The sequence below is a fragment of the Lemur catta genome, chromosome 3 (genome assembly GCF_020740605.2).
Source record: "Lemur catta isolate mLemCat1 chromosome 3, mLemCat1.pri, whole genome shotgun sequence".
Lineage (NCBI taxonomy): Eukaryota > Metazoa > Chordata > Mammalia > Primates > Lemuridae > Lemur > Lemur catta.
Window position 1 is genome coordinate 120,239,615 of NC_059130.1, and position 19,445 is coordinate 120,259,059.

At 59.8% G+C, this 19,445-nt stretch overlaps 2 protein-coding genes across 7 annotated transcripts in view; one reads left to right on the plus strand and one right to left on the minus strand.

Annotated features, from left to right (window-relative positions):
• The window catches only part of CLSTN1 (calsyntenin 1), a 66,234-nt gene extending 59,726 nt beyond the window's left edge, over positions 1-6,508 (plus strand). For all 4 annotated transcript variants that reach the window (XM_045546197.1, XM_045546196.1, XM_045546198.1 and 1 more), the window contains 8 exons: positions 107-258; positions 537-685; positions 941-1,167; positions 1,634-1,804; positions 2,172-2,317; positions 3,768-3,903; positions 4,244-4,428; positions 4,857-6,508. In XM_045546197.1, the coding sequence (XP_045402153.1) occupies positions 107-258; positions 537-685; positions 941-1,167; positions 1,634-1,804; positions 2,172-2,317; positions 3,768-3,903; positions 4,244-4,428; positions 4,857-5,051 (1,361 nt within the window). In that variant the 3' untranslated portion in view covers positions 5,052-6,508. The remainder of the gene's footprint in view (positions 1-106; positions 259-536; positions 686-940; positions 1,168-1,633; positions 1,805-2,171; positions 2,318-3,767; positions 3,904-4,243; positions 4,429-4,856) is intronic.
• A 73-nt stretch (positions 6,509-6,581) lies between these two features.
• Positions 6,582-19,445, minus strand: part of PIK3CD (phosphatidylinositol-4,5-bisphosphate 3-kinase catalytic subunit delta) — a 48,178-nt gene continuing 35,314 nt past the window's right edge. For all 3 annotated transcript variants that reach the window (XM_045546193.1, XM_045546195.1, XM_045546192.1), the window contains exons 4-24: positions 17,849-18,077; positions 17,536-17,765; positions 16,933-17,112; positions 16,512-16,661; positions 16,064-16,153; positions 14,846-15,067; positions 14,058-14,154; positions 13,839-13,969; positions 13,349-13,399; positions 13,107-13,274; positions 12,901-13,022; positions 12,543-12,686; positions 12,246-12,345; positions 11,960-12,138; positions 11,761-11,873; positions 11,538-11,616; positions 10,877-11,044; positions 10,078-10,201; positions 9,783-9,928; positions 9,337-9,469; positions 6,582-8,296 (exon numbers count right to left, since the gene is read on the minus strand). In XM_045546193.1, the coding sequence (XP_045402149.1) occupies positions 8,159-8,296; positions 9,337-9,469; positions 9,783-9,928; positions 10,078-10,201; positions 10,877-11,044; positions 11,538-11,616; positions 11,761-11,873; positions 11,960-12,138; positions 12,246-12,345; positions 12,543-12,686; positions 12,901-13,022; positions 13,107-13,274; positions 13,349-13,399; positions 13,839-13,969; positions 14,058-14,154; positions 14,846-15,067; positions 16,064-16,153; positions 16,512-16,661; positions 16,933-17,112; positions 17,536-17,765; positions 17,849-18,077 (2,994 nt within the window). In that variant the 3' untranslated portion in view covers positions 6,582-8,158. The remainder of the gene's footprint in view (positions 8,297-9,336; positions 9,470-9,782; positions 9,929-10,077; positions 10,202-10,876; positions 11,045-11,537; positions 11,617-11,760; positions 11,874-11,959; positions 12,139-12,245; positions 12,346-12,542; positions 12,687-12,900; positions 13,023-13,106; positions 13,275-13,348; positions 13,400-13,838; positions 13,970-14,057; positions 14,155-14,845; positions 15,068-16,063; positions 16,154-16,511; positions 16,662-16,932; positions 17,113-17,535; positions 17,766-17,848; positions 18,078-19,445) is intronic.

The following is a 19,445-nucleotide window of genomic DNA, read 5'->3' on the forward strand; positions in this document are numbered from 1 at the left end:
CATGTCCATCCATCAAGCTGCCACCACTGGTAACACTGCCCTGGGAAGTGAGGCAGGAGATTCCAGGCTGCACGCCTGACTCCTTACTTTCTCCCCTCGTCCAAAGGTGGTGACCAGCACATGATCCAGTTCTTCCGAGGTAACCTGGCTGGCCTGACGCTCCGTTCCGGGAAGCTCGCAGATAAGAAGGTGATTGACTGTCTGTATACCTGCAAGGAGGGGCTGGACCTGCAAGTCCCCGAAGACAGTGGTGTGCAGGTAACTCCAAGCATCCGCCTGCCCGCCCGGCACCCTCAGGCCCCTTCCACCACGAGTGCAGAGGCTGGTGGGACAAGGGAGTAACCATGACTGATAAGTTTGCACCTTAGACGTTACCATCGTGTAAAAGACGGTCTCGTTCCCTGGAATTGTATGAACTTTTCTTTTTCAAGTCACCAATTCCAATCGATCCTAGGCTGATCCTTCTTGCCAAAGAACCTCTGGTTTTAGCTCCTTGCAATTAGAACCTTATTCTCTCTGTCTGGCCATGATTTCAGATCCAAGCAAGCCCCAGTCAGTCGGTGTTGACCTTGGAGGGAGAAGACGTCGGGGAGTTGGACAAGGCCATGCAGCGCCTTTCCTACCTGAACTCTCGGCAGTTCCCTACGCCCGGAATCCGGAGACTGAAAATCACCAGCACGGTCAAGTATGTCCTGATTTGTAACAATAAACCTGTTTCCGCTCAGTGACACTTGAGTATTTAGGTTTTCAAGATAATCTGGCCTCTCTTCTGTAAGGGAAGGTGAGGAGGGGCTGTGGGTGAGAGATGTGAATAATGTTTACGCAGATTCCTGGAGTGGCCTGTCCTCTGTCCCCTCCTTTGTCTTCACCTCCGCGTGCAGCGCAGGTGGGCTCTGAGACCAGCTCCAGGGCCCTGACCCTCCCTGTCTCTGGCCGGCAGGTGTTTTAATGAGGCCGCCTGCATCTCGGTGCCCCCAGTAGAGGGCTACGTGGTGGTCTTACAGCCTGAGGAGCCCAAGATCAGCCTCAGTGGCATCCACCACTTTGCGCGAGCAGCTTCTGAATTTGAAAGCTCCGAAGGGGTTTTCCTTTTTCCCGAGCTTCGCATCATCAGCACCATCACCAGAGAAGTGGAGCCCGAAGGGGATGGGGCTGAGGACCCCACAGGTAACAGCACCTGGTGCGGTGTGGGCTTCCCGTTGCTGCCTCTGACTTACCGGGGCTCCTCTCCTCTGTGGGTCTTGGGACATTTTATGTATAAAACAGCAACATTTTGTTGCCGTTCATGTCTGTTTCCCGAATCTGGCCCATGGGCTGGAGCTCATTGTGGCCGTTGGAAACCCTCCTGAGGGCCTTGCAACCTTGCTGGCTGACGTCCGGCTCTCAGACGTCGCTTGAGGTCGAGGGGAGGCAGTTGCAGGAGACACTGCTCGCTCCTGCCGAGCTGGTCAGCCCACTTGGGGGGGCAGTGTCCCCACCATTCTCACCTGGGACACATGAAGCACCCCCAGTTCTCATAAGCAGCTCCCCCTGCCTCTGCGCTGGTCCCTACAAGGGAGGGGCCTGTGAGTTTGAGGACGAGCCCTGCTGGGCCCCACAGCCTCTGCTGTTTCTGGTCGGGCCATTTTTGCAGTTCAAGAGTCACTGGTGTCCGAGGAGACGGTGCACGACCTGGATGCCTGTGAGGTCACGGTGGAGGGAGAGGAGCTGAACCACGAGCAGGAGAGCCTGGAGGTGGACGTGGCCCGCCTGCAGCAGAAGGGCATCGAAGTGAGCAGCTCCGAGCTGGGTGTGACCTTCACAGGTGAGAGGCCAGGCCGCCAGAGCGGGCGTTGGGAGCTCTGGCCAACCGCCGCCAAGAACGTCAAGAGTGCGGGAGGCGATGGGGAGGGAGCACGTTGGCTGCGGTTGCTGCCCCCTCCCGCTGGGCAGGAAGCAGGTGGCAGACACTGCCTTATGAAGGGCAAGGGAATGCTTGTGATGGCACATCCTCCCTCCCCCCCCCCACAGGGAAAAATGGCCCTGTACACTTTGTGTTCAGTCCCGATACTGGAAAGCCACACGTGTGACCCCGTATGCCCAGCCCACCCAGGGGCCCATGCACAGGGCTTGGGCCTTGCCCTGCTCCTAACCTAAGCCACCGGCGATCTTCTCACCCTCGGCCCCTGCAGGCGTGGACACCATGGCCAGCTACGAGGAGGTCTTGCACCTCCTGCGCTATCGGAATTGGCACACCAGGTCCTTGCTTGACCGGAAGTTCAAGCTCATCTGCTCGGAGCTGAACGGCCGCTACATCAGCAACGAATTTAAGGTGGAGGTGAGTACAGGGCTCCCGCTGAGAAGGGTCCGCGCAGTGGTAACTCCCGGCCCTCATCCCTGCAGACGCCGGTTTTTAGAGCATTCTTGGTGGCAGCTACTTATTTCTGTTCCTCCCAGGGGCGGTAGCCTTTCCAGCCAGGCTCTGCCACAGGCCAGACCTGGCCGGTTCAGACTGATAAGTTGTGCTTGGGGAGGGCCCGGGCAGAGTGGGCTCCCAAGAGTCAAAACCTCAGGAACCTCGGAGGGAGATGACAAAGAGCAAGTGGCAGTTAATGCTTCAGGAGTAGGGACAAGGTTGTTTCTTGAGGTTTCACAAGAGAGAGAGACACGAGGACTCTGTTTTGGAAAGAATAGCACCCAAGGAACCCAAGGTTCTTTGCAGTTCTGCAAGATCACTGGCCCTTGTTGTGAATCAAGGTAGGTCCTGATCTGGGGTGTGGGGTGCTGATGCAGGGACCCCCTGGGCAGGGCTGATGCTGCCAAGGCCCATAGTGGTGACTCAGGCCACCGTGGCCAGAGGGTGGGTCGTCCTGCCCTGAAATCTTCAGACCCACACGGCAGCCGCGCCATTGCCCTGGGCCTCTGTGGTCTGGCGAAAAGGCCCCCACAGGTGCCCTAACCAGGTGAACGTCACCACCTCGAGCTCCAGGGCGGTGGATGTTGCACTCTCTGTGCTGCGGAACCAGCGCGGTTCTGTCTGAGCCAAAGCATAACAGATTTGAAAGGCAATAAATGGTTATGATTGGTGCTTTTGTGTGGCCCTGGTTTGGGGGAAAAGGAAGAAGAAGGTCTGTGCCAGCATTTCCCAAATGACCCATGGGGAAGGACTGTAGGTTTATTTTCCACTGTTGTGGGTGGATTCTTTTAAAAATACAATAAAAATAAATAAATTATGGCTGGGTGTGGTGGCTCACGCCTGTATCCTAGCACTCTGGGAGACTGAGGCAGGAGGATCGCTTGAGCTCAGGAGTTTGAGACCAGCCTAAGCAAGAGTGAGACCCTGTCTCTACAAAATATAGAAAAATTAGCAAGGCGTGGTGGCACATAACTGCAGTCCTAGCTAGTTGGGAGGCTGAGGCAGGAGGATCGCTGGAGCCCAGGAGTTTGAGGCTGCAGTGAGCTGTGACAGCGTCTGTGAATAGCCACTGCACACCCCAGCCTGGGCGACAGAGGGAAACTCCCATCTCTAAAAAGAAACAAAAAATGTATTAGAAAAGCGATACATTTCTAAGCCGTGTGACAGTATCAAATTGTTAAAACAGTTTCTAAGTGCTGTTGGTTTTTTCTGTCCCTTTCTTGTCACAGACAGCAGGTAGCACCATCCCCCACAGCAGCAGTGCGGGGACCCTCTGAGCAGCCTTGGTCCCGCCAGCTGCCGAGTTTGTTTCTCGCCTCCTGGACACGTTCAGGACGCCCGTCTCCAGTGACCCTCTCTGTCTCTGCTATAGGTGAACGTCATCCACACGGCCAACCCCGTGGACCACGCCAGCCACATGGCCGCCCAGCCACAGTTCGTGCACCCCGAGCATCGCTCCTTCGTTGACCTTTCTGGTCACAACCTGGCCAGTCCGCACCCATTTGCAGGTAGGGTGGTGACAGGAAGAACTTGAGCAGAAGCATCCATGCAGTTGCAGGGTCGGGGTGGCCCCTACCCCACCATGAGCACAGGTCCTGCTCAGGACCCCGTCTGGTCACTCTCCGTGACACCTGAGGACACTAGGGCACTCCTCAACTCCCGAGGCCAAGAGCTGTGTGCGCCCCACGCTGAGCTTTTCCTCGTGTTTCCCCGTCTTGGGGTTCAGGTGCAGCAGGTGACAAGCCCCTTTGACCCAGCACAGCTGAGTGGGTCAAGTGCATGATGGGTCCAAGTGCAAGGTTACATGACCTTCCTAAAACTCCATCTGGTCTCTCAACCTCATTGCAGTTGTCCCCAGTACTGCGACCGTTGTGATTGTGGTGTGCGTCAGCTTCCTGGTTTTCATGATCATCCTGGGAGTGTTCCGGATCCGAGCCGCGCACCAGCGCACGATGCGGGACCAGGACACCGGGAAGGAGAACGAGATGGACTGGGATGACTCTGCCTTGACCATCACCGTGAACCCCATGGAGGTAGGACTGCAGCCCAGGGCCTCGGGCAGACCAGCGTGGCCACCGCACCTTCCTGCTCTTACGTGTTGTCATGTAACATGGACAACCCTGGGAGGTTAAGTGTCATTTCTCAGATGGGTAAACTGAGGCTCGGAGGGGCCTTATTTGAGGTCCTGCTGCCTAGTAAATGCAGAGATGAGCTCCTGCCAGGGTGGGGTGCCCTGTCTCAGCAGCAGGGCAGCGAGGTGCTGTCCATGGTGGTGGTCAGAGCTCTGTCTTCCCTTCACCCTGACCAGGCAGCTTCCAGTGCGTCCCGGCCCCTATGTGGCCAGGGAGGGTGACACCGGGGCGAGGGTCCCTTCCTGTGGCTCTTGGGAGGTGAGCATTAGGTGACAGTTGTAGGCGGGGCTGGGTGGCTGGACTCATGGGCCGTCTCTCATCTTTGCCAGACGTATGAGGACCAGCACAGTAGTGAGGAGGAGGAGGAGGAAGAGGAGGAGGAGGAGAGTGAGGACGGAGAGGAGGAGGACGACATCACCAGTGCGGAGTCGGAGAGCAGCGAGGAGGAGGAGGAGCAGGGTGACCAGCAGAGCGGGAGCAGGCAGCAGCAGCTGGAGTGGGACGACTCGACCCTCAGCTACTGACGTCGCCCCCGGCCTCGTTCCTGCTGCAGAAGACGCTGCCGTTGTCTGTTCTCCCAGCCCCAAGGGTCCACGATGTACAAAGTCATTTCGGCCAGTAGGTCTGCAGACCCCCTCGCTGCCCGTCCGCCGTGCTTGGTGTGTAGGACGTAGGCTCCCGCCCGCCCCCGCCCGGATCGCTCTCCGCAGTCCCTCGAGGTGCTGTCGCCTCCCCCGGCGCGTCTGGCTCTCCCAGGGGCCCCGCGGCGCCACGGGCCCCACACGTGCGTCTGGCGTCCCCTCCTGGTGGTGAGAGGACGCCGGCCCCTCATACTCCAGAAAAGTCACGATGACCGGACTTGGTGACAAAGGGTAAAAATTGCTCACTTCCACCCGGTAATCATTTTTTCTTTTTTTTAAAAAAAAAGTTTTTATTTTTTTCCAAACTAGTGCATGTATAAATAATGGCAGAATGGGGGTTAATATGTAGATGATTAACTGACTTTTTAATATTTTGTAAATAAATCGGGATTCCTCGTGTCCCTTGTGCTAGTGTACTCCAGGACTGGAATGTAAAGCCAGGATGCCGAGCGCAGGAGAGACGCTCGGGCTCTTCCCCCACCCGCCCCAAAACGGGGCCCCTCCTGCCCCCACTCTGGGCTGGGTGTGGCCGGCAGTCGGCGCAGGCTTCCGTGTGCTGCTCAGGAGACGGACCAGGCACCCCTCTTTGGAGGCTGGAAGGAGCCAGGTCTTGTCTTCAGTGTTCTCCCTGTTCCTGTTTTGGCACTGGGGGTGGGGTTGCGGGGGTCGCTGGCTCTCTTACTCCTCCACCACCAGCAGCTCCCTTGGCGGTGGCCCGGACGCACCGTGTGCAGCCTTGTGGTTTCTACTCGGTAAACACGTCTCCCTGCTGGTGAACGTATGTAGAGATCGTGTAAATGGACAGGGGTCGTGCAGACCGTTTGCCCACTTGGTTTGGAGACAGCAGCAGGCCTTGATGGTCTGTACTCGCCACCTCCCTAGGACACCCTGTGCCCAGAACCGCCTGTGCTGGCCTCTCTCCTCCCCCAGCCCGTGGGATGCCCCTGCCGTCTGGGGGGGACTCCACCCCCCTGTAGCGGAGCCCTGCTGCTTTGCTGGTGGCAGTGAAAGGAGACAGGGCAGTCTCGGTCTTGGTCTAAAACCGACGCGCACTTTGCTTTCCATTTACATGTAAAAGGGTAGATTTCTACAACTGGGGGAAATCATTTTGAATACTCCTCTGTGACCCTAACTAACTGCTAGTTTTGAGGACACTGACGGCTGTGTGTGGCCATCCCCCACGTCCCCTCCCCCGAGCTGCTCTGTTTAGACCATGGGTAGAGCTAACACCGAGGGGACGTTCTCATGCTGTCACCGCCACGGTGTCCCTTTTCAGAGGTGTATATTGATGATAGGTCAGAAAGTGTATACGCTACAATAAAGTTCTGGTTCTAACTCCAGTGGAGGGGGTTGTCTTCTGTCTCATTTCAGTTTCAATCCTGCATTCCCTTGCCTCTTTTTGAGCCGAGAACGTAAGAATATAAAAAGGATTTTTATTTCTCATCTGCTTTGGCCTCATTGCAAGGTTCCACAGAGTGCCGGTCTCAACCCGAATCAGCGACATCGAACTCGCCGTCCCCATACAGAAGCACAGAAGGGTTTTAAAGAAACAGAAAATGCCCTCTTGCCAGGCACACAGGCCCTACACCCAACCCGGGATCACCATGGGTGGACAGAGCATGTTGCCCGTGCCAGGGAGCACACAGGCTCATTTAAATAAATAACAAACATAACCCAAACACATACACACAGCTATTATTACCATTTCAAAACAGATGAGGCGGTCTGGGGGATTTTAGCACTTTAGTTGGAACAGGAGTGTGGTCACCGGCGCCTGCGGCCAAGGCAGATACCCAGGGGTGGCCCTGACTGCTGCTGGCACCTGGGCTGCTAAGAGACTCTGCTGAGTCTCGGAAGGCTTTGAGAACAGCAGTGGCACCCGGGGGCTCCTGAGTCAGCCGCTGACACATTAGGGTCACCCTGGCCTTCTGAAAGCCCAGAGTCCAGCCCCATCGCCCGAGTTGGCGTCTGAAGGCTGGGAGAGGCCCCCGAACCTGCATTTCTAAGGCCTCTCAGACCCAGGCCTTTGGGGCCTAAGGCTCCGCCTGCACCGCTTCACACTAATTACTGCTGGAGAGGAGGACTGCACCACACCCGTCACCGCCTCATTGCAGTACCTGGTCACTTCCACAGCCGTCCCCAGAGGCGACAGTTCTGCAAGAGGTCTGGTCCTCCATGAAAACCTGCTTTGGAGGCAGCTTACAGGTAATTGCACGAAGTGCTGCTCCAGGATGAGCTAAGTCAAGCCGAGTCTCTCTCTCATCCCGAGGGCCAGTGGATACAGCCTTTATGGGGCTGGGCCCGCTCTCCCAAGCTGTGGAGGTGCAGTGAGGCATTGGGCTGTTGTTATTTTCTGACCCGCAAACGAAATCACTTTACAGTAGAGGTGAGGGAATCCCCGTACCCGAGAGTCACTTTAGCAGTGACCAGCAAGAGCAAACGTCCCTGAATAGGAGGGCACCCAGGCTTCCTCAGAGCTGCCAGGACTCAGTCGTGAGGGACGCTCCCGGAGGGTCCCACCGAGGCAGCAGGGGGTGAACTGAGGATTGACGTGTCCTATCTGGACAGCAGGCACCAGGTGACGGCCAGGGCCATGACCAGGCAGCCTGGCATGGCGGCTGGGAAGAAGGTTCCCCCAGGAGACAGTCTCTGCTGGGCCCAGACGCACAGCTGGAAGACTTGGTGACAATCCTCAGCTAAGAGCAAAGTGCAGCCTCGAGGAGCCTGGTGTCGTCTTGTCAAAGCCCAGTGCTCTGGAGGACGCTGGACAGCACCCCTCTCCTGCACAAAGGTTGCATTTCCGTTTATGGCTATTTAGTTCCTTAAACATTTCAAGTCATAAATAAATAACCAGTGTAAACAAAAGGCAGTTGTGTAGGTTCCTTCCCACGAGGTACAGTTCAAGCTTTGGCCCTTCCAGGACGACGGGCGGTGCCCGGCTCCCCAGGGCGGAGGTTGCCTCGCCCTGGTGGGGCCCAGGGCTGCGGCCGCTACTGCCTGTTATCTTTGGACACGTTGTGGGCCAGCCAGTTCACTTTGGTTTTCCAGCTCTCCCGGAGGGCTTCGTTAAACTTCACCCGGAAGTGCTTTAGCGCCTCCTCCTCTGTTTTTCCCAGCGCCAGAGAGTCCTGAGACCAAATCACAGCAGTGTTAACATGCAGGGGCCAGGCCCTGCTGGGTCGTGCAGCCCTGTCTGGGGACTTCAGATTCCCTCCTGTCAGACCTGCTTAATGGGCCACCCCGCATCTCCCTTGGGAAAAGCTCTGTATTCTGATTACAGACAGACCCCTGCCCCACCCGCAAATGGAGATGCCAAAGATGTCTTGGTCTCAAAGCCCCTGGGGGTGCCGGGTGGCCTCACCTCCCTCATCGGGAGACGATGACTCCAGGAGGAGGGCGGAGCAGCCTCACTCTGCAGGGAGGTGTGTGTGGCCCCACCAGCCTTACTGCCCCACCCCACACACTGAAGACGCAGGGAGGAAAAACATCTTAAAAGGCAGAGGGAGGCCAGGCACGGTGGCGCATGCCTGTGATCCCAGCTGCTTCGAAGGCTGAGGCAGGAGCCTCCCTGGAACCCAGGAGTTCAACGTGAGCCTAGGCAATAGAACGAGACCCTGTCTCCCAAAAATATAAAATAGAAAAAATATTTTTAAAATTAAAAAAATGCCAGGTGCAGTGGCATATGCCTGTAGTCGCAGCTGCTCAGGGGGCTGAAGCAGGAGAATCGCTTGAGCCCGGCAGTTCGAGGCTGTGGTGAGCTATGATTGCACCTGTGAGTAGCCACTGCATTCCAGCCTGGGTGACAGAGTGAGACTCTATCTCTAAAAAGAATAACTAACTATATAAATTAATTAAAAAAACAGAAGTAGAGGAAACCCTGTCTCATCCAGCCCTCCCAGTGTACGCATGGGAACACCTGCAGCCTACGAGGACAAGTGGGTTGACCAAGGAAGGTCACAACATATCCACAACTGCTCGGACTAAGCCCAGGTGGCTCTACTCCTCCAGCCACTCCTCCCAACCCCACACCAGACCCCACTGCTGGCACGAGGAAGGAACACAGAGCTTGCAGGGCCCTGTGGGGTCCACCGTTCTCAGGGCCTTCCTAGGCTGCACTGCTCAAGGGTGACTGTCCAGGGTGACACCTGGCCTCCTGCCTGGCACGTACCTTGAGATACTGGATGTCTTTAGAGCAGCTGAGCTCCGGCAGGCCTGCCGCCCGCATCAGGGCAAAGAGGTGGAGGAAGAGGAGTCCGTGGCGCCGCAGGATGGTGTAGGCTCTCTCGCAGTAGCCCCGGAACCTGCAGGGGGCAGGTAGAGGTGAGGCCATTCCCAGCCTGAGGCCAGAGGGCCTGTCTGCATCCCACGGGCACCTTCCCCCAGGGCCTGCCCTTATCCTGGAAGCAACTGCACACAAAGCCCTGGTTCCTCTAACTGCCCCGTGCCCCAGCCTGCCTCCTGCTGCTACACGACCCATGACACTTCTCCCCACATTGCCCCACGAGGGCACAGGGTTGGGGGGTTCATGCTCCAAATGCATCAGCCACCCAGGGGTGAGGGGCCAGGAGTCCCTGCCCTGCACCCTGCGCCCTGGGGCCCGGGCACCCTCATCACCTTTCAAATTTCTCACTGTTGTTAGTCTTCCCCTGCTGAATCACATGGACAAAGTCATAGGTGAGGATGAAAGGGACTCGCTCACGGTTGATTCCAAACTTGGTCTTGAAATTCCCCAAAAAGTGGCCAAAATCAATGTGGAACAGCTGAGGGGAGGGAAGGGCAAAGACAAAAGGTGTCAGAGAGGAAGCAGCAGGGCTGAAGGCCCTGTGCCCGGGGCTGTGTGCCAGGCAGAAGGGCTGGCAGGCCAGGGCAAGGAGACAGGCCAGCATGGCGCTGCCTACACTGCCCCTACCTGCCCACTCTCGCGGATCATGATGTTGTCACTGTGCCGATCGCCGATGCCCAGCACGTATGTGGCCACGCAATACCCAGCGCACGAGAGGGTGAACTCCTCGATGGCTCGATCCAGGGCCTCCCTGGGTGGGGAAGAGTGAAAACCACGGCCACACCATTTTGCAGCTCCTTCCACCACAAAGTGCAGTGTTATTTCCCCTCCCCTCAAATCTGGCCTTGGGACTCGCTTTGATCAGCGGAACACGGAGGAGCAATGCCAGGCATCACTGCAGACACTATTCCAGAGCCAAGGCCTTACCTTGCAGATCTTAAACCCGTCCCCAGCCCAGACACTGCCATGGAGGGAAGCTGAGGCTGGTCTACTAAATGAGGAGGCCACATGCAGAGAGGCACGGCTGACAGCCAGTGCCAAGGCCCCAGGCACAAGACTGGGGCCATCTGAGACCCTCCAGGCCCAGTTAAGGCACCAGGTGATAGCAGTTGCTTGATGATTCCAAGCAAGACCAGCAGAAGAACCGCTTGACTGACCCCAGGCTCAGTTTGCAGGTTTGTGAGCCAGTCATAGATGGTGGTTTTAAGGCCCTATACTTTGGGCCATGTCACCCAGCAACAGACAACAGATACTCGGGAACGGAGACTGAGCCACCCCAACCCAGACACAGGCTGGGTCCTCAGCTGAGCCAGGTAACCACAGAGACTTTCAGAGGCTCTTCCCCTCACCTTTGAGGCTAACAAGCCAGGCCCTCCCACACCACAGCTCTCTGGGAAAGGAGAGGGTGTCTCAGCCCAAAACCTACCCCGGGTTCTTGGACTTGAGCCAGTTGAGCAGGGCGTCCTTGTTGAAGGCGGCTGTGGCCGCCATGTTGCTCTTGTTCAGCTGGATGTTGGCGATGGTGTCTGAGCGAAGCACCACCTCAATGAGGCCTGTGCGGTCCCCGGTGGGGAGGCAGCCGTAGGGTGTCATCCTAGGCAAGTGGTAGGGGGAATGGGCAAATGCCACGGTCAAGGGCTATCCCTGGGGTTCCCTGACCCCCAGAAGCTCAAGACACCCAAAAGAGCCATAGGAGGTGCTGCTGCTCAAGTTGCTGAGAAGGAGGGGAGAGATGCTGGGCTTCGAGCGAGCTCCTTGGAGACGCCAGGGCCAAAGACACAGAGAGCACCATGGCTGAGCTCATGTTCGCTCGGAGGAGAACAAGCCAGGGCGCTTGGAGGAAGATGCCACTGCTTCCCAGGATGGGCAGGAAGCCAGGGGCACCTGGGCAAAGAAAACAACCGGGCTGCTAAGCACCAGCAGTGGCCACCTCCGCCTCAGCCTGCTGCCCCCTGCCTCCCTCGCCCCTCGTTTTAAACCGCCCCTGCTCCTCCTAGAACAGCCACTTTCCCGGCTGACATGCTGTTGGCTTTGACAGTGGCCCTGCAGAAGCACAGACACGAGCGGGTGGCAGGGGAGCCCCTCACCTTAGGTCCAGCCCCTCCTGCTTCCACAGCACATCCATGAGCTGGATCATCTGCAGGGTCAGCATGTCCTGCCGGAGGTCTGTGTGCAGCCAGTGGAGAGAAAAGCCAAGTTTTAGGGGGGTTCTCCATTTGCAGTCATGCCCATGCCCCTAAGTCCTAGGACTCTGTCTCCCAGCCGGCCCTCCAGGGGCGTGCCCAGGACCCCCAGGCCCAACGGGCTCACCATCCCCGTTCTTGAAGATGATGCCCACGCAGCCGTTGCCGCCCGCCTGCTCGTTGCTGTACATGATCCACAGGGGCTTCATCTTGGAGTCCATGAACGTGCACTGCTCCACGCTGCCAGGCAGAGAGCGGGCGGTCAGCGGGGCTCCGCAGCCTCCAGAGGGTGGAGGAGCCCTCGTGGGGCCGGGTTCAGGGCTCACCAGACTTCAGCCAGCAGGGTGCTGGGGTCGAGCGGGGACTGCAGGTGGGAGAGGGCCTCCAGGTAGGCCTCCTGGCGCATGCACACGTGCATCATCTCCTTGGTCTGGGGCTTGGTGGTCTTCTGGGAGCTCGCCTTGACGAAGTCGTTCAGGGCCTTCAGTTTGCTCAGTGCTTCCCCCTGGTGGGGAGACAGGAGGGCGGCAGTGGGCAGGCCCCGAGCCTTGGCGGGCCCTGGAGGTCCTGAAGGGACCCCGGCCTGCCCCTGCCCACCGGGCCAAGCCTCACCTGCTTCATCAGCACCTTCATGTGGTGGGTGCTGCCCCTGCAGTAGGCCTCCAGGATGAGACCGAAGCGCAACGCCACCGACGGCACGTGCATCTCAGAGCTGGAGGGGACAGGGAGGGCTGAGCCTTGCCAGGCAGGGCCACGCGGCCCTCCCGCCTGGCGGGACCTGGGAGGCCAGGACACCCGGGCCTGCTGGAAAGGTGAAGTCAGCAGGCCAGAGGCCCCTCATCCCCCGCAGCCTCCCAGGGAGACGCGGGGCTGGGATTCCCACGGAACTGGCCAGGGCGGGTCCACTACCGGAGGTGCCAGAAGAGGAAGTGGCCGATCCTGCGGTTGGCCAGGGCCCGGTCCAGCAAGAACCTGGTCAGCTCGCAGTCCAGGTAGGACTCGTACTTGAGCACCTGCACCAGCTGCAGCAGGTACTGGAACAGCTCGTCGTCGCTGCGGGGAAGGAGGGCTGCTGGGGCCTGGCGCTTCCCGACTCGGGTCGGGGTCAGCAGCTGGCGGGCGACAGGGTGGGAGGGAGGCCAGCTCCCCCCTGAGCAGGCACGCCGGTGAAGTTCGGTCCCCACTGAGCCCACTTCCAGACAGTCGGGGCAAAGCTGCCTCCCAAGGGGCAGGGACCCGTCGGCCCCAGCACCCAGCTTGGACTCACGTCAGTTTCCGCAGGGACTTGATGGCGAAGGAGCCCACGTGGCAGTCAGGGAAGCTGAAGTCCAGCAGCTCCAGGGCACTCAGGACCGGCAGCTCAGGCCAGGAGCACAGCAGGTAGAGCATCTGGGGAGGCCCAGTGGTCAGGGTGGTGGTGGGTGGCGCTGCCAGTCTGACCCCAGCTCTGCCCCCAGGTGCCCCTCCCCCCACCTGGGCCACATCCTCGTGCTTGTTCCACTTGGTGACCAGCAGCAACCGGGCCAGTGCCTCCGGGAAGTGTTCCTGGACCTCGTGCCGCAGCTTCCACACCAGGTCCTTCTCGTGCTCGTACAGCTCCCCGGAGCCCCGCCGCTCCAGGATCTCCCGCAGCTGCAGTTGCTGAGGGCGCAGGCAGGTGAGGGCCCCGGCGCCACCCCCCGCCACCCCACACCCCGGCCCTCGCCCCAGCTCACCTCCTCCTCGGTGACGCGTCCGCATTCGCTGTGCCGCCCCAGCTCCAGGATCTGCAACAAGCAGCCGTGCTCAGGGGCCCCCCAGGGCCTGAGCCAGCCCTGCCAGGGACCCTGGACGGGATGCCACCACCTCGGCACCACTGCCAGGTCACTCTTAGTGGTGGGGACTGTCCCGTGCGCTGTAGGGCACTTAGTAGCACAGCAGCCCAGCAGCCCACCCTCGACCCACAGCGTGCCAAGGGCATCCCTCCCACTAGCTGTAACAACCAAAAGTGTCATCAGACATTGCCCAGTGTCCCCTTGCAGGCAAGATGGCCCTTGGGAAGGGCCCAGATGTGCACGCTGACCCAGCCCCCGGCCGTGGGGACTCCTGGAGCAGCTGGGGGTCCGCCCTCTGCTGAGCTGCAGAAGCAGGGCCAGGGAAGCTCCTCGGTAGCCCCTCAGCCTCTGGCGGGGGACCCGGACCTCAGCGGGCAGGGGTGACACTGACCTTCTCCAGGGCGGGGTAGTACACAGGGTGGGGGGCCACCTCGGGCAGGCAGATGACCAAGGCCGCGGCGCTCTCCGTGTTGGGGTTGCCGCGCACAGTCCCCGTGGGGTTCAGCAGCTCCCCTTTCTCATCTGAACACAGGGACAGATGGCATCGTATAGGAAAGGCCACCATCTCTGGGACCCCCATGTGCCCAAAGCTGTTCCCCCCTGGGACGACCTGGGACAGAGGGCCACATGTAGAGGCAGCGCTCCCCGGTCTTGAGCTGGTCCTTGTAGTCAAACAGCATGAGGTTGGCCCAGGCGATGGGGCAGTCCTGGGAAGGGACAGAGGGCAGGTCAGGGCCAGCCACTCGCACGTGCTCATCTGCAGAGGGGGCCGGCCTCCAGGCCAACCCCCTTCCCTCCCAGACCCCTGGAGGGAGGAGAGAAGACCAGAGTCCACCCAAGGTCTCTTGCTCAGACCCAGGAAGGCCCTGCTGGGGAGGGGGAGGATCCACTGTTTCTTCTTTCCTCCTGGGGTCCGAGGAGCGAGGCTAGAGGTGCTCCCTTCTGCTCCCGCCCTCATCCCCAGCATGGCTTCTTGAGAAACCCCCGAACAAGCCACACCAGCCCCAGGGGCCGGTGCAGCTCAGCAATGAGTGAGTCAGCTCGGCAGAGGGCGGTCACATCCTGGGCCCGTGACTCAGCGCTCAGCCCAGCCGCTGACTCAGGCCTTTCTGCTTCCGGTGAGGAGGGGGCCTTCGTCTCCACCCCAGGGAGCTGCCTCCAGGTTCCTGCAAGGCCAGAGGCCCAGGCCAGATATTCCGAGTCAGCCTGCTGTCACCCAGGCAGGGCAGGTGGCCAGACTGGGACAGACGGGGAGGCAGAGGCCCTCCTGGGCCCCTGTGTGGTCTCTGGGAAGTGGGATTGCAAGTCGCCCCTGGGCTTGGGGACCAACTAGGCCCAGCCAGGGGCTGCTCTGGCTCTCTGAGGCCTGCACCCCTCCTGGCTCGCCCTCGGACCTACCGCCTTCTTGGACTTCTTCTTGGTGGAACGAGCCTTCTTGGCCTTCTCGATCACGGCGTAGAGGGCAAAGCAGAGACGGGCCATGCGTGGCAGGTCGCAGATGTTGATGTCGAACTCCAGCCGCTGCTTCCACACGGGCTCCGAGCACACGCTCACCTCCGAGCTGGACACCGTCTTGCACAGCATCTCGTTGCCGTGGAAGAGCCCGGCCTGCACCACCAGCTGCGGGAGGGCGCCCGGCGCAGGGTGAGGGTGGCACCCTGCTCCCCACCGGGCTCCTCCCGCCCCCACTAAAGGTTCAAGTCTCCTTCTTAAATGGCCTCCTTTTCACATGGGTCTGAATCCCACTGCCCACGGGGAAGAGGGGGCCCAGCAGAGGGCGGTCTGAGCGGGACAAGCAGCCATGGGTTGAGGGGGGCACTGTGGGCTGTGCATGGGCACCCCAGTCTCAGCTCCCCCGACTCTGGGGGACCTCAGGGAACATCCATGCCCCTTTCCCCCTCTGGGGCTCAGTTTCCCCATCAGCAGGAATTCCAGGGGCCCTTCTAGCTCTGACAGTGTAGGGCTCCCCGTACTTCTTGACGTCTCATCAGCCCCACGTGAGTGGGGAAGGATTTTTACTGCCGCCTGAACGCCCCACCCCTCCAGCTCCACCTGACGGCCCCATCCCAGAAGCCCCTCTGTCCAGTCCTCCATGGATCCTGCCAAGGGGGTGCAGACCTGCTCTGCTTGTAAAGTTACCCCAACAAAATGTGCTCCAGGCAGGAGAGCCAACCTCTAGACTCAGGTGTGGTGTCTCACAGTGGGACAGTACAACCTGCGCCTACAGGCATTGAGATGAACCTGAGTGTGTCCTGAAGAGACAGCAGCCTGACCAGCTCCCTGCTGTCCCTGCAGCACAGGGGTGGGCTCGGCACCCAGGGTTGAGGCAGGTGCAGCCCTCCCGAGCCAGCTCCTCTCCGGGCCTGGCCCCACAACCTCCCCTAAAGTCAAATACCCAGAACGCCTGGGCCCAAGTTTCTAGGAATCGGCCTCTGGGCGCCGGGCTGCTCCCCTCCCCCTTCCTGTTTTGAAGCAGTCACAGGCGCCCCAGGCAGCGTGCTGGGTACTGCGGTCAGGAGGCTTTCCTGTGATCCCCTCTTCCTCTGCCGCCCCTCCAGGCCACAGCCACTTTGTTTGTGCAAAAAATGCCGCTTCCCACTAGCCGGGCGCCCCTACCTTCATGCGCTCGTCTGCGTTCACTTTGCTGCCCTGGATCAGCTCGATGCAGAACGGCTGCTCCAGGGACCACAGGGACACCGAGGAGGGCTGGGGGGCGGGGGCAGGGCTGTTACAGGCCAAGGACAAGGCCCCTGGCCACATGGGGGCGGAGTGAGAGGGTGCCTGTCCACACACCGTCCCTTACCAGAAAACCTGCTGCGCAGGTGCCCAGGGGCCCCGCACCCCTGAGCCTGCACCCCTGAGCCTACAGAGAAGGGCAGCCGGGAGCCAGGCCCGTTCCCACAGGCCCCAGCCCAGGACGGCCGTCCTGTTGGCTTCCCACGTTCAAGCCCCAACTCCCCACACCAAGTGACCCTGGCCCCTGGACCCACCCGGCGGGCGCCGCCCAGCAGGTTTTGGGTGGGACAACAGGTGGAGAGGAGGGGGAGCAGAGGCGCCATCTCACCTTCTTCACGGGAATGGGGGGCGGTTTGGTGCGAGGTTTCTGGCCCTGGGGGGCGGGGTTGCTCTGCTCGTCCCGCATGGCAAGGATGGAGGAGGAGTGGACCATGGTCAGGTGGGGGGTCAGCCCGCTGTGCAGACAGCTGCAGATGTACTGGGGAGAGGGGTGCCGGGTGAGCTGTGATGGGCCAGCCCTGCCCTCTCCCATGTGACCACTGCCCATCCCAGGCCCAGGGGGCGGGAGGTCCCCGCAGGTCTTCCCTGCCCCAACCCACCTCCTGAAGATGGAGCCCCTCTTTGCGCAGAGAGAGCACCAGACCTGCAGTGGGGGCTCTGGCCGTGACCCCAAAGTCCGGTGCCTACTCCCGCCCAGGCCCCGTGGAGGTGGTGCGGACCCGGGCACAGAGGGCCCTCACAGGCCTCACCTGGAACTGGCAGAGCAGGTGGCTGCCGTACAGGTACTCGTGCCTGCCGTTCACCTGCAGCGCATAGTCCTCGGGCTGCTCCACCAGGGGCTGCCGGAACACCGTGGCCTTCTTCCGAAGGGCACAGGCCATCAGTGCCAGGGGCGCATCCTTGGTGGACACCTGGAAGGTGAAGCTCTCCTGGGGGGGGAGGGAGGGTCAGCCCTCGGCCCTTGAGGACCCCCAGGGGTTCTAGGGCACAGGGGCAGGGCTGCCCATCTACCTGTATTAGGGAGCCCCATCCCCCCGAAGGTGAGGCCCCCCTAGAGGGCAGGGTCTGGGGTGTTCACGGATGATGGCACACGGCCGACACCCAGGAAAGATTTGTTCAAGGAATGAACGGACCAATAACCACCCACCAATGCCACATGGTCATTGAGCTGTGTCAAACTTGCCTGATGGGACGTTTGCCAAGCCTCCCACATGCATGGACACCTGGCAAATACCATCTGATGCTACTGGGAGCAGCGGGGGTTTGGGGAGCTCATGGATGACCAGGGAGCTTCATGGGGCAGGTGTCTCCCATGGACACGGCAGCCCGGACGCAGCAGGCCACAGGCTCACCTCACTGCCCTCGAACTTGACATTGACCAGGAAGGCCCGGTTGGGGAGCCGCAGGGTGCCAGCCCCCCAGCTGCGCGCTGAGGGCTCCAGCTGCAGGGGGAAGCTGTACTGCAGCCAGGCCTCCCAGCCCAGCTGCTGCCGGCGGGCGGCCGCCTCCTCGCAGAACTGGCGCATCTTGGTGCGGAAGTCGTTCACCTCTGGGTCCCGCAGGGAGTCGAACTCGTGGAGGCCTGTGAGGCAGGGAGGGGCCGGGTCAGTGTGGCGGGGGACACAGACGGCCAGTCCCAGGCCACCGCCCACCCGGCAGGGGTACCTTTGCCAATCAGAAGGCTGATCTGCGAGTTGATGAGCTTCTTCACGCGGTCGCCCTCGCGGGCCACCAGGCGCAGAACAGGCAGGAAGGGCTGCACGTCACACAGCCGCCGCTGCTCGTCCTCCAGCTCCTGCTGCTCCGCCGTCTGGTTGACGCAGGTGAACACGTAGGCCTCGGGGCCGCTGAGCATGTGGAAGAGCGGCTCATACTGGGCGCGGTGCCACAGCAACTGAGGGGACAGTCAGTAGTTAGCCCCTCGGGCCCAGGCTGCGGGCGGGTGGACAGCTGGCCTCTAGCCAGGGGGTCTCACCCACATCACCCTCCCAGAGGGCAAGGGCAGACCCACCATATGTGCCCTCTGCAGATACTTAGGTGCTGGCCACGTGGGTGGACAGGCTTCTCTGTCACCCTTCTGTGGAGGGCATCAGGGATGCGCTGAAATCTGGGGCTGGTGGCATGTCCCGCAGGCTGCCCTCCAGAGCGCAGGGACCACCCTGGGTTACGCCAAGGCATGGCCGGACATAACCGTCAAGCACCACCCTCCTCCCCAGCTAATCGGTCTGGCATTCTTCATCCTGATTTTTAAATGTTGGCAACTAATTCAGGAACATTTAACCCACCGAGGGAGCCAAAAAGAACTCTCTGCAGAGCACGTTCGGCGGAGTGTCAGTGTGTGCTCAGGGGAAGGGGCCCCAGCCCTCCCACTGCAACACGAAGTGGGAAGGTGTTCGTCACTGAGTCAGAGTGGATGGGGAAGGAGGGAGGGGCCCAATGTTGCTACCACGGGCAACAGCTAGTTATTATGGTCTGTCCAGCAGGAGGATGACACAGAGCTACGACAGAGTTTAGAGAGACCTCTAGGAGTGGGCACGGAGGAGACCAAAGTTTATCACTAAGTCTGCAAGTTGTAAAACAGCAGATGCAATTCAAGCCCACTTCCATAGAAGAAACTATAATAAGGCCGGGCGTGGTGGCTCACACCTGTAATCCTAGCACTCTGGGAGGCCAAGGCGGGTGGATCGCTCGAAGTCAGGAGTTCGAGACCAGCCTGAGCAAGAGCGAGACCCCGTCTCTACTAAAAAATAGAAAGAAATTATCTGGCCAACTAAAATATATACAAAAAAATTAGCCGGGCATGGTGGTGCATGCCTGTCGTCCCAGTTACTCGGGAGGCTAAGGCAGAAGGATTGCTTAAGCCCAGGAGTTGGAGGTTGCTGTGAGCTAGGCTGACGCCACAGCACTCACTCTAGCCTGGGCAACAAAGCGAGACTCTGTCTCAAAAAAAAAAAGAAAAAAGAAAAGAAAAGGAAAAAGAGAAAACCATAATAAACATTGCAGTTAACATGGATCAGGACTTGACAAGCTACAGTTTACAGGCCAAATACAGCAGCTGCCTGACTGTCATGAAGCCACGCCCATTCATGTACATACTGCCTATCATTTGCATGTCACCTGCTCTTTTTGTCCTAAGGTAGCCTTGTGGGCAGTGGCAGAGTTGGATCATTGCAGCAGGTAACATAGGGCCAGCCAGTAAAGGGGAAAAGATTTACTGTCTGGCCCCTGCTATAAATAAAAATATGAAGAATTTGAAACTAAG